This window comes from Diadema antillarum, unplaced genomic scaffold (genome assembly GCF_040938485.1).
Source record: "Diadema antillarum isolate AM-2024a unplaced genomic scaffold, OU_Dant_1.0 seq00000688_RagTag, whole genome shotgun sequence".
NCBI lineage: Eukaryota > Metazoa > Echinodermata > Echinoidea > Diadematoida > Diadematidae > Diadema > Diadema antillarum.
Window position 1 is genome coordinate 1,900,057 of NW_027271593.1, and position 13,993 is coordinate 1,914,049.

Sequence of the window (13,993 nt, forward strand, 5' to 3'; positions counted from 1 at the left end):
CTGCGTGCATTAAGGTAGCTGCAATGGAGGAGTGTAAAATGGCAGAACCTTCCTGCAGAGGCCCTCTTGGACCTCTTACTGTGGTAAAACATAAAAGACTACCACGGACTGATATTCAGACTAAGATACTGTCTTATATCATGTTGCTGACGTTATTATTGTCATTATCTCTATCATTATCATTGCAATTATTCAATTGTGTTATGATTATTGTGTTTATCATTGCCATCGCTATCATAAGCCTCAGTTGCTTAGCATGCAACGAGTAAGAAACAAAATTCGATTACAATCAAAATTACATAATATTATAACATTATCAAATAAGAGACCGTATATTTCACTGAAAAAGAAAGAATTTGCTTGAATGAGACATAGACGCGTGCTCAGTGAAAGAGGTTGTTTAGAGCAGGAGGCAAGCTCAAAAATAGGTACTTAATATGATGGGTATAGAGTGTCAGTACGAATAATCATTTGCTGCTTAAAATGCTGCAGAAGAGAAGAGCATGCGAAAACCTGGAAAAAATAAAATATACATAAGTAGAAAGGCAAAACAGATAATGAAGATGCTGAAATTCTAGCTGTAGGATGATTGACATTGGAAGGCCGCAGATGAGAGGGCGTAGACGTATAATGAATATCAAGTATATTATTTAGATATTGCAGTGATAAAATTAAATGCTCCGGATTTGTAAATATCGAGAAGTAAGACACTCACAAAACATTCAAAGAATATCCATGATGACACTTCAGGCATCCCAAACACAGAATAAAACATGAGAAACGTTTCATATAACAAGTAAAAAAAGTTCAAAGAGGCCTGAGCATTCGATCATGCCAGAATCTTCGTCAGAGACAAAATGACCTCCAAAAATAAATACTGTTAACTTTTTATGATTGTCATTTTGCCTCTAGCAAAGATTTCAAGCCAGCGGATGACTACCACTGGATTGAACAGATGTAGCAGTTTTTTTCCCTTTTTTCATTTTGGCATTCAGCACCGAAAGTGAAATAACGTGTCTTCGGTTATACCGTTGAGATATTTTTACGAAGTGCAGTGATTGATAATTTTTTTTTAAAGATTAATAAGATTATTGTTATTTCCAATCATAAACTGTTTGCTCTTTTCTTTACTGCTTTCAACGTCACAGAGAACAAATCTTGCAAGAAAATGAGCCTCACCATTCACACCTTCCATCGATACTAGGTGTAACGGTGTAAAGTGTATGCTGTGACGGTGTAACAGTGTAAAGTGTACGCTATATATGCTGTGCACAGTGACACAGATATTTAGGTGCACAAGGACGTTCCGTCAAGTTTCATACAAGTTTTACTCACGCAGCAGGCATATTAGCCCCACTGATCGTTGCCACGCCCACACCTGTAAAACATTGATATACCATGTGTAATAACATTATTCAATACTATACCATATATTGTATACTATAGAATGGTTCATAAGGCGAAGTCACTTGCAAAGTTTACAAGCCCCACAAAATATAGACTAAACTACATATTATTGTTTCTTAGTCACATTCATACAAGTTAGCGATATATAGATAAGCAGGATAACGTGGCACGGAAGTACTTGTTATGTAACCCTATAATAAGCAGAATTTGATCGATCGGCAAAAATGTCGCAAAAGATTGAACACTGATTGTTTTAGCACATAATCAGAGAAAAAAAATCGTATTGTTAGCAATGACAAACAGATACTAAGCAACCACAAATAAGAAATACGCCACAAGTATGAAAATGCGAATAAGGGAAGCATTCAAGCAAGGCGATTCGACTTCTGATATGTAAAGATGGCAACGCGATTTCAAGGCAATAGCTTTGAAAAGTGCGACAAATGATCCAAAATTTGCTCCAACGACATTTTGTTTTTGTTTTTTGTTTTTGCTTTTTGTTTCGCCTCACCGAAATTTGCTCTGCTGATAATTGCTCCTCCACAACTGACCCATTGATATAACATCATTTTGTCCGAAAATGCATTGCTTTGTGCCTGTTTGCTTGTTCGCGTGTTTGTTTCTTTTGGTTTGCTTGTTTGTTTTGTGTGTGTGTTTTCCTTGTCGGTTGAGCCGACCGACAAAAACTGGGGTAGTCGGGCGTTGATTGACGACAAACGGCCCTCCACAATACAAAAATCCAGTGAGGATGGTCGATCACAAGCACCTCTAGCTCGCACGAGACCCTCCTGCAGGCTCATGCAGAGGAGGGCTGGAGACGTCAATTCGACACTCACACCAAAAGGCAGATCGTTAATCACTTATGAGCCGAATCGGAGTTTGTGCAAGAACACATCAACTCCTTAGCAATAGCAGCCAGAGATATATAGTTACAGAAGTAATGTGACATATAATGATTGAAAAATGGGGGGGGGGGGGGGGGGGGAATTACCACTTATCATTTATACCCGAACTATTATAATATCTTTAAGAATTTGAAAGTGAGTGAAAACAATGTTCTTCGAATTGTAATAAGCTCTGCAAAACTAAATTTAGTAAATACTAGAACTCATGAAGGACAACCATAGATGAGTGTTTTAGATAAATTTGAATCGTTAATATATAGTCTTATTAACGGCAGTTAGATTACGGTGGTCATTTAACCATGGTATTTAGATATGCCATTCAGGTGACTCACTTTTTGCGGTAAATGATATTTGAAAGGCTTATCACAAAGTATTTTTCTTGGTACTTTTTTCTTGTTCGGGATCAAGCTTAACATAATTAGCAAAAGTATCGCGCCCTTGACCTATTGAAACAGCAACTATTTATCAGGGTATTGGGATACTATAAAATCAGTAAGATATTTAAATGAACTGATGTTTACTGAGTCAATTGTATCCCATAGGCAACTGCAACACTTTTAAACTATTGATTCAAGGAAGAAACAGAAAAAAAATTGAGCAAAAAGATTTCGCAATTATGTGTATATTTGTTATAGCGCAAATATCAACAGAGTAAATGTCGGTGGAGAAATTATTACAGTTGCGATTGAGCGCGGAGCAAGTGTTCGCAGAGCAAATGTCTCGTACAAATTTTATCTCAAAATCCTTGTGGTTTTCGGAGCAAGTGTCGGCAGAACAGATTATGTTGTGTATAGCTATCCACACCGTGCGTGAAAAGTTGTGCGACGTTTTTTTCCGGTTTTGACGGCGATACTGCCAAAATGATGGCACCACGGTAAATTCGATTCGAAAATAAGCAGTTTCAACGAACTGATTATATTACCAGACAATCTTTCCTATTAGGAACACGAAACATACTGTAAGCTCAGTGTCATGAAGTTTTAAGTTCCTCAGTACAATATCACACTCTGTATCAATGGCATGTACTTCAATTTTCCTTCCCGCCAGTTCTCCGCCATAGAAATGGATACTTAGAGAATAAAGTAATACCCACACAGGTCTGCAAACACATTATTCGTAGATACATAGATGTCACGTATGTCAGCACACAAACATATAGAAGAAAAAGTTATACAAACACATTTGTAACCGCATTAATACATGAGCACTTACTAAGTATCTGCAAACATAAAGACATACATCAGGGTACATTGATACCACATGACCCACACTTTGCAGCGTGCACTGTGTTACCTCTTCCAGTCTGCCTGACAATGGTCTGATAGTTGACATTCTTATTGATAAGCTTGAATTCAGCGAATAATGCAAAACATTTTATACTTCAAAACTACAACTTTCATTTTTCACAAAATCCACCGACCTAATCTTTATCTGCTTATTGATCTAACAACGTAAAGTAATTAAAAGAAATTGAAAAAAGACGACAAAAGTGAAATAATCATTCGACAGACATGAAATATTCTTTATTTTTATCGTTTGGGGAGCTGACGGCACTTTGATGTAAACATCAACAACATAAGACGTCAATAAAGAGCTCCAGAATGTTTTTCACAGTAAACAGTTACAGTTAAATCATAATTCTGTCCAAGGCCTTTGTTCTAGTCTTGTTCTCCATCTATTTTAATGACTCTCTTACTTACTATTCAAAGACACGAACTCACACACATGCACAAAAAATAAAGACTGTAGGGGGCATGAAAAAATAATGAAAATGCATTAAAAATCAAAATGAATGAAAGTGAAATATGAGTTTTCGTCTTTTCCAAAGAAAAAAAAATGCGGGAACCATATCAAAGCCACGGCTAGCTGATGGGAAGACTACGGAGAAGAGTTGCAGAGATCTTTTGGACAGCGTGATATAATGTCTGCTATATCATTCACTCATACGATGATCATAATCATAATCATGATAATGATATAGATATATGTTCCTTCAAGGTTCGCTCGTTTTGGTTTACTAACGGAAACCAACAGCTGCAAAGAACTAATGAGCAAAGATTACAGCCATGTATGAAGAAGCTCTGCAACGCAAATAGTGACCTTCTAAGCTCTAAATTGCAATGACAGAAAGACTTCATCCGTCAACCATCAACCACAGCACAGACACATGGATTCTCATGTTATTGCGAGTTTTTAGGAAAGCTACAATAAGACAGCTAGAATGATCAATGCAGCATGCAAACGCTTCAACATTTTCCCTTTCTTTGATTTCATTTCTTTCTAATCAAATCTTTGAGGTAGATTATAACCCAGTGGAAAGTAATAGGTCATTTAACGCTTTCCTTTATTTTATGACATCCAACTAGATGGTTACATTGAAAAAAAAAAGAAGAATTAGAATAGACAAGCAAACGAAAGAGAATGACTCTCAAATAGTTGTTTTTAATGGGGGAAAATGTGACCGTATGCAATAACAAAGAGATAGCAACGCGGTCAAAAAACACAATACTTTATTTCGATCACACAGGTGAAGCTAGCGCAATATCACGCAAAGAAGACACACACAGCAAACCTGCTATATTATGTTTCATTGCACACAAAAGCCCGAGAAACTACCTCTAGAGCGCTTTCTATTGGTTTCATCCTTATTACCATTCGCTCGCGTGGACATCTTTCCTGTAATGGTTTCTTGCCCGACGCTGTCTCGCTTTGAATGTCTCTTTTTCTCATCGCTCGTAGGAAGTCGCGATAACTTGATAGTTGAAGGTTCGGAAGAGCGCTCTTTGTCCTCTGATTCACATAATGTTGGAGTGTCTTTTATCGATGATTTAGAGTTCACAGTATTGTTACAAATATCAATGTCAACCCGGCTTCTTTGATGGAGATTATTCGAAATCTTTTCACTCTCTTTGCTGATAGTTGAAACTGACGTCATCACCACTTGGTCCTTGGTGGAGGATAGCATCTTACGATCATCAGCTGGAATCATATCAGCTTTTCTCTGCTCGGATAACGTCAGGCTTGATACTGGTCGGATTTCACTCACACTGATGTCTACTCGTTATAAGAATAGAAACCGTAGAATCCCCACCAGAATTATCATGACTTTGATAAACAATCATGTTTGATTTTGTCTGTTTGTTTTTCTTAGCTCCATATTCATGCTTCATTACATACGAGGTGGTAATAATGTTTCTCAATGTCTCTAAATTGTGATAGAAAGGTCCTATACGTCGAAGCATACAGCGAAGAAGATGTATTGTTTGATTTACACCCCTTGTACACATTATATTCCAATTTACGGTATTTGATCGAGTGAAATTAACCCCAAGTTGGTCGCCAAATATGTGTGATGAAAAATGTGGGATATTCTCATGAATTTAGCATTCAGCAAACGCAACATCTAGTAAGTTTGAATGTGTAACTTGAAATTCGTTTGAAGCTTTTGAGTGTCTTCTTAATCTTCCAAACATGTTTTAAGCCCCAAGCCAAGTAATCGATGGAACCATACGAAAATAGGGATTTAAGCTTGCCACTGATTTGTAGGTGTGAAGAACTGTGACTAACATCATCATGTAGCGTAAAATGGCTGAAGTGAATATAAACCTATTCTCTAGCCTGCAAATTAGCTGTAACGCCCCCAAACAATAAGTATCTGAATGAATTACGCCTCATGTTAAGCATTGAAATGACATTTTGACTAAAAATCAGCATAATATTCAGGCTGCCGAATAAAAGGTTCATGACAATATCAAATTAAAAGAAAGTACTAACCCGTTCGTGTAGTGTTGTTAGTTGAGCGTGTTATTTCGTTCCCAGCACCATCAGAGGTAGTACCCTGTGATACGAGACATTCGATAGTATAATTCATTCACGACAAACTTCCAAGTAAACTCTGTCATACAATTCAGACATGGACGTCAGCATATGTTTACTACATAATAGGCTTTATTTTGTATTTCTTCTCTTGGGGTTCTCGTCATCTTTCTACTCTTCTCTCTTTTGGTTTATTGTCCTTTTATTTGAGCTTCTCTCTGTGTCTACAGTTTGCATCTTTTTATCTTTGGAAATATAGTTTGAAATGATCAGACCTAAAGACCACAACTGAATATTTCTTTATATTCACGAATTTTGCTTAAAGGTTCGTTAGTCACATTAGTAGTCATGTCTTATTCGTATCTTAATCATATCTTAAATGATCTTTAAAAAGATAAAAGTGACGACAGCAACCGACGAAAACAGTTACATGCTTGTAGGTTCCTGCACAATTGGCAGTGAAGAGTTTACAAGTTTTCCCTCGCCTTCTAAGTCGCTTTGAGTACATTGCTCACCAGTAAGAAATCTGGGAGTGTAAAATTGAATAATGAAAAGAAGCAATGGAAAGCTTACCACGCCGCTTCGCTCTGCAGTAGACGTGGTGTTGAAGGGTAGGATGCGGCTTTTGCGCAAGCGCAGAGCAGACCGAACCTGTGATATTGAGAGCGGAATGCGATTTTATAGACGTTAGACACGAGTCTTGTTTGAGGGAAGTGAAAAATGTATTAGAGTTTGAGAAACCAATTTAGAAGCATCTGACACTAAGTTCCTAGAATTAATCGGGAGTTGACAGTAGTTTCTGTTAGAAGAGCTACAGCAGGATTTATTAATTACGTATCATATTCAAATTACAATAAAGTTACTGCATCTATTCACGAAGAGTAATGACTCAGCATTGCTGATAAGTTCTTTTACCTCCTCATTGCTGTAAATCTGCATGATGAAGAGAAAAAAGCCTTGGAAGGCGTTGAGAATGGAGAACAGGTAGACAAAGATGACATGGAGACTGACCAGCACTCCAGTGATCCAGGTAGCCCCAAGGATGGGCAGCAGCACGGCCATTGCTTTCAGAGTTGACCTAGTGGACACAATGAAGAGAACAGAGTTACACACCACTAAGCTGAAGTCCTTGGTGAAAAACTTCCTTCAAAGTTTAGGGCTTATCTACATCAGTAAAAATTAAAGCAGGCATACATTTAATGTCACCTTCTACTTGCATATGCTTTGAACGAAAGAAGGGAGGGGGTCATTATTGCAAAGTTACGCAATGACTGGATTGTCCAATGCAGCTAGATGGAGAAGGCCCAGTGCCTGATGATGTACTCATCAGCATTTTGCTCGATAGCGTGGCATTTTTCATTAGAGAGGCCTGACGTCAGGTTTTGATAATTCTACAAGGTTGCCCTGAAACGTCCTACTTCACTGCGAAAGCGATTGGGTGTGACACAGACATAGTGAAGCAGTTGACTACTAAGGGGTTGCATGGGTTGCTTGGTGATGCCAGATTTCAGACAAGGTTTCACTGCTCTCACCAGTTGTTCACTAAACGGTAGCTTGCTTCAATGGCAAGGAGTATAGTGACTGCCTCTGTCTTGAGAAAGGTTGACGAGACTTTTGGTAGCTTCAGTTGTTTGGTGGTCGACTACCTATTGAAGCAGGTAGTGTGAATCCAGGGCGAGGTGGGTTAGAGCCAAGGAGCAGGCATGGAACCTTAATGTGGCTGGGAGTATTCGTGCTACAAGACGGGAAGGGGGAGTTGCACGGGGACAATCAGTTACTGATGTGCATAGCACGTTGTCCAGGCTCTTCTTCATATGGTGTGTGTGGGATCTTCTACACCAAACAGGTACACAATATCACGCAGAGACACAGATTTGAGCCCCTGCAGATATGCTCAAGGTAGAGATTCTTGCTCCCAAGTTCGTGCTGGTGAGGGTACGGAGTTAGCGCTGTACGGGCATCTGTTATCTGTTAGTTATTACTGGTCTAACTTTGAATTTCAATATTCCTGTTGTAAACCAGTAGACTCTACTGGTTTTTTATTGGCTTCTTCTGGTCTTCTGACCAGTTGGATCTAACGGTCTCTATGGGAATCTTGCTGGAACCTTTGGGAAATTCCCATTAGAAACCACTGATATCTTAAAAGCCAGCAGCAACCAGTAAAATGCCTTTACTGGTTTCTACTGGTTTCTATGGGAATTTCGACCTGGGCTAGCGTCCCAACTGTCTCTGAGGCCTCTGAGGTAGTGTTCCTGGTAAGTGATTTATCTAGCTTCACTTCAAGGTATGATGGTATTGGTTCCAAAGTCAGATTCCTGCCATCTATGAGAAAGTTAATAGTTCATGGCGCACTTCTGTCGTTGACGACGAAAGGCTGCAGTTTATACTCGAGGCGCCATTTCTGTACGTAGTGCGAGAATGTGATTTGTCCTGGTTTATTTTATTTATTTTTTTTTGTGTGTAATGTCCTCCAACTTTGTTCTATTTTCCATGATAACTAAAACCTAAATAGCCAAACTTCTCTCAGACTGTAGCAGGGAAAACTGCATTCTATTAAAAAGGAGAGAACAGAGAGAACAGAACCATGGAGTACGTAATTCTTCTAGTGACTAACCATGTTCTTCCAGCCGTCACTGTTATCAGAACAAAGTACGGTTTGTTATGAGTTTCCATGGTGAATATCATCAGCGTCGATCGTTAGAAGACGAGTACCAGCTTCACAGTGTAGATGGCCAAGATGCCAAACAATGCCACCTCTCCAAGCACCAAGCATTGGTTAAAACAAAAGTAGGCCTACTATTTTAGGTTGTTTTCTTATAACATATCGGTCTGTTGGAATCTCGTTCAGGCTGTTGCAAAATCAACAACAAAGTTTATACATACATCCCTTCATTTACCACGACATGTTTGAATAGAATTACATGAGGAAACATTTCTGTTTTGCACGGCTTGATGTTCCTATGAATGATTCTTTGAGGCAACCGGGCTTGGAAATGATGTTTTTAAAGATACGACATTAAGAAATGTCCACATGGTTTTGCATCCACTTGCTATATAATTACATGGCTTTAGGCCCATTTGCTACTTACTTGGTTTTCTCACGATCGGTCTTTTTCTGGAAACTTTTCACAGATCTCATGGCCTGCATCGTCAAACACATCACGACTACATTGATCTAGCACAGAACACATGAAAAAAAAAAGAAAGAAAAGAAATGAGAATCAGTATGTGAACCAAAATATTAGCTGGTCAAAAGCTAACACATCAGCATTAGATACATACACACTCATGTGTTTGACGAGATATTCATGCTTTCAATTCGCTTATTCCCGGAAGATATACAAATGTAGGGTTTACATGAAAGATACACTCATACAGCATATGAAATGCACAAAGGGTCTGCACACACCCACACACAAGACAGAAATCCATATATCATTCCGTGTTCTGCTTCTCTACAACAATAGTGATCAGAATACTGATAGTGTATCCCGAGCTTTCTGTTGGCTAAATTTATCATGTCACTCCATTAGTTTAACAGACCTAAGTATTTCCTAGCAGGACTGAAGTGCATGAGGTAACACTTCAACAGGCAATTTCTCAGGAGAAAGAAAGTTAGCTGAAACTTACCAGGGAAATAACACAGGCTGGAACGACGAACACCCAAGTACCTCCGCGTTTCCAGTTCAGCCAGCATCTGTTGTGTGCAAAACAAGTTGCATATTAGCTCAGTCCATTTGAAATAAAGGTACTATTAGCCTTGGCAAATAAATGGTGGTACAGGTGTAAGCCTACTTGTGAAACAGTATTTTGAATATCGCAGCAATGTCATCTTTATCTATTTGTAATTGTCGTCTGTCCGCACAGGAGTCGATATTTATAGAACATTAAACCTGTAGCGAGAAGATGAGTAGTCTTATTGCACTCCTACATTATTATTTCATGTTAAGTTATGCTGTTTATTATCTATTTATTTATTTATTTATTTATTTATCTATTCAGTTTTCTTTACCCAGGGTAGCCCTATCACTGGTTTAAACACTGTTATCCTAGGGGGCCCTGCAACAGAATGACAAAATATAACAGTTCAAAAAACACAAAATAACAAATCAAGGACATTCCTTTTTACATCATAACATCAACACAATATCAATATTCTATATAAATGAAAAAATGCAAAGTTACAATGCCCTTTTCAAAGCACAGCGCAGACGACCAAAAGAACGTTTCTGTGATATATCAAATTTCATGCATGCTTTGCCAGCAAAAGTTACCCTTGACAACCACAAAGCTTACCGGAGACTTGCCCTATATTCAGCAACAACAAAGTGAATTCCTGAGTAAGGAACGTAATGGGATAGAACAGATACAGTAAATGAAGGGCTTCTTCAGGAGGCTGTAGGAAAATAAAAATCCATAAATTGTAATACATTACAGAAACGGTCTGTTCTGCATACTTTCATATGCAGTGTTGAGCTCTGCTGTCATAAAATGGAATTCACTGATTCGTATTGCCATGGTTCAGCCAACAGCACGTTATCACTTCGAGGTGATACAAAATTCAGGGAGCGTACGTACACTTTATCCATGCCATAGAGAGTGTTATCAATGCCTGCAGTCACCGCCACGATGAGAATCGGTCCGCCTTGAATGTTGGAAAGACGGACAAAACGGAAAAGGGGTGTTAAGTATATACTGTAGAGCCTGTACAAGTGACCTTTGTAAACAGGTGACCTTTGTACAAGTATAGACAAGAAACAACTACCCGCTGCTTACTCATACAATTTTTAAAGATATATAAAATACGAATATGGTTTACAGGGGAAAAATCAAAAGTGAGGACAAATAGAACTCCGACAGGTTTACACGAAGATAAAACTTAAAGAAATTCCTTATTATTATCATTTACAGATCTAGATTATTCACATATCTAGGTGTATTGAGGAGAAACTACCGTTCTGCCTCACCTAAACACTTTAAAAATGTAACGTGGCTATCATCATTTAGTCGTTATGCATCTTCTGTCTGCAGCAACTTTGATAGCACGTTGAATTTCGGAGTTTTTAATTTTGATAGAACAAGGATACCGTATCATCAAATGTCGCTATTAATTCTGCTTGCTTGTGGGCATCCCATAATCTTTGAGTGCGAATATTGAAGATTAAATTGGCGAAGACTTACCCCATCCGAGCGCGACGAAATATCGGATTGGAACACCTCCCCTGATCATCATCCTTGTCTTGACGAAAATATAAATTCCTTGGTTTAACATCCAGAAGAGTACCGCGAGGAAGAGAACGTGAAGAAAGGTGGCCACAGCCGTACAAGCGATCTGTCGTGTTAAATCACATTCAATACAACATGTTAGTCATGTCGTGTTAAATCACATTCAAAACAGCGTGTTAGTCATGTCGTGTTAAATCACATTCAATAGAGCGTGTTAGTCATGTCGTGTTATTAAGATTACATTCAATACAGCGTGTCAGGATGATGAGGGGCTGCAGATGGACACATCATTTTGCAGCTAGTGTCTTTCTTTAACTCTCTGTTCCCTTAAAATGGTGTAATCATGCCAACAATGTGTCGAACATAGTATCATGAACAATTGCGCTTATTCGGTGCAAAATATCTGACAATATAAAGCAGTACATAAAGTGTCCAAGTATCGCATACTAAGTTTGTCACGAGATGGGAAATTGTTCGTGTCCTGCAACGACAACACACTCCTAGTAAAAATTGCGCGTTGAAAGTTAGGCAATTTTGAGTAAACTGTTGTTCCATCAAATATCATATAACATTTAATGTAAGGAATTAATACATGGCTCGTTAATCTCAAAATTTGATTGCTTTTAATTCGTTTAAACACATCACTGTCCCTCATGCATAACTTGAAGACCAAGACGATGAAATCAAAGCATAATTCGTATTACATTAAAAATGATAAGAGGAAACCTGCCCTGTTTACTGCGGCGGTCTCAACGGCTGTGACGAAAAGGCTCTGTGCTAGTAGTATGGCGATGCACTGGTTTGCTAAAATCTTCACCCGCGGTGTCCTTACTCTGAAAAATGACAACGGTGTAACTCGATTTCATCATATCGGTGTAAGCCGTGTGTCATCCATACGTGTGACTACACAAATTACTTTTAAATGCTTCATTATTTGAAGTAAGAAGACAGTTCCATGTTAACTTCGATTGTATAAAGTTGGACATGCAAGCCTTAAGGGATGGTATAGTTTTGGTTGAGATGGAAAATTCAGGTTTTAGCACTTTGCGAGAGAATTAAAAACCCTATGGAATATCAATGAGCATAAAATTCTCTCAGGTGAATTCAAAGTTTATTTGGTGAAAATCAGTTTTGAAATGGCTAAGGCATCAAAAACAAAGTAAAAAAAGGAGGTCTTGATAAAAGATTTTATTAAAACCTCTTTGTTTTGGGGTATTTTAGCAAATTCAAAACCAATTTTCATCAAATAAACTTTGAATTCCTCTTACTGAATTGTATGCTGTTTGACACTGCTTTAAACTTCTGTAAAGATTTCTTGTTATCTCGCAAAAGTTAAAACCTGAATCTCTATTTCATCGAAATCTATACCATCCCTTTAATATATCGCGAAGCTCAAAATGTTCAAAGAGCACAAGATCTGACGTTTCTCTGCGGTTTGTTTGTGCATGAAATATCACCTAACTTGGACTTTTTATGATGATTATCATCATCCACTTTGAAAGCTTTTGACACTCCTCACAGTGCACATATTCGACGATGGAGGAAATAAAGAACTTCAAGAAATTATTGTTATTGTTATTGTTATTTGGTGAAAAACTGCACACGACTACTTAAAATGACCCATATCTTGGTGACAGAACACGCCAATACTGCTCAGAATTCAATGAACAGCTTCTTTGATATTAACAGTTTTCTCGTTGGAGTATAAATCGTTCCTCATGAAATTTTCCTAAACTCCGATTTTCCCCCAAACAATATGTTAAATCACATCCCAATGTCATTGCGACTGAGACAAGATCTGACTTACCGGGACACGCCAAGAACAATAAGTGAAAAGATTAGAGCCAGGATGGATATTCCACAGCCAGTATAGGTGATAGCTGTCAGTGCGAACTCGTTGCTTCGGGACAGCTGTGGGGGATACACGTGAAAGGCCAAGGGTGACGTAGAGAACAGTAAGTTACAGAGTGATTACTCAACGTTACATTTTGAAACGTGATTGCACTCCTGTAACAAACTACCATTCTAAAAGATAGAGGGAGATGTACTTAACCTACCAACCTCAAAGGCACATGTCTAATGTTTAATTGATTTTATCTTTTCACATTTAACGTCACATCTATGGGGAATAATCCAACAGGTAGTCTAAACTACTTTCCACCAATGCCATATAGAAAGCACTTCAGTGTCTGCCATGTGTGAGAGTCAAATCGCACATACGAAATAATCTATTGTTATCAATGATACAAATGCGGTATCCGAATCAAGCTAGATTTCATTTGATTTATTTCCTCATTAAATCAAATACAAATTGAATACAATGTATATATGTTTCAAAAGCACAAAGACAAAGAATAACAAGTGCAGTAATTTAAAACGGTAATATAACGTTACACAAAAGATACACATAAGCAATAATATTGAGCAGTAAAAAATGCAATAAGATATATAATACTTTTTTCAATGAATAACAGAGGTAATTGAATACAGGAGACCACCATCGTGAGGGATCAAGCTTTAAATGGATGGGACCTCTTCGAACTACAGTTGTATATCAATTATAGGAATAGTTTGAAAGGCAACAAATTCTTATTTATCTAGGGGGTCGGGGAGGGTGGCTTGGTTTTTGACAAAACTAC

General features: G+C 38.0%; 1 protein-coding gene across 1 annotated transcript in view; it reads right to left on the reverse strand.

Annotated features, from left to right (window-relative positions):
* Positions 1 to 1,331: 1,331 nt before the first annotated feature.
* Positions 1,332 to 13,993, reverse strand: part of LOC139737289 (uncharacterized) — a 37,266-nt gene continuing 24,604 nt past the window's right edge. The window contains exons 18-27 of the mRNA XM_071647964.1: positions 13,162 to 13,265; positions 12,085 to 12,187; positions 11,310 to 11,460; positions 10,707 to 10,773; positions 9,759 to 9,825; positions 9,218 to 9,303; positions 7,044 to 7,206; positions 6,702 to 6,779; positions 6,087 to 6,150; positions 1,332 to 1,378 (exon numbers count right to left, since the gene is read on the reverse strand). Of these exons, the coding sequence (XP_071504065.1) occupies positions 1,332 to 1,378; positions 6,087 to 6,150; positions 6,702 to 6,779; positions 7,044 to 7,206; positions 9,218 to 9,303; positions 9,759 to 9,825; positions 10,707 to 10,773; positions 11,310 to 11,460; positions 12,085 to 12,187; positions 13,162 to 13,265 (930 nt within the window). The remainder of the gene's footprint in view (positions 1,379 to 6,086; positions 6,151 to 6,701; positions 6,780 to 7,043; positions 7,207 to 9,217; positions 9,304 to 9,758; positions 9,826 to 10,706; positions 10,774 to 11,309; positions 11,461 to 12,084; positions 12,188 to 13,161; positions 13,266 to 13,993) is intronic.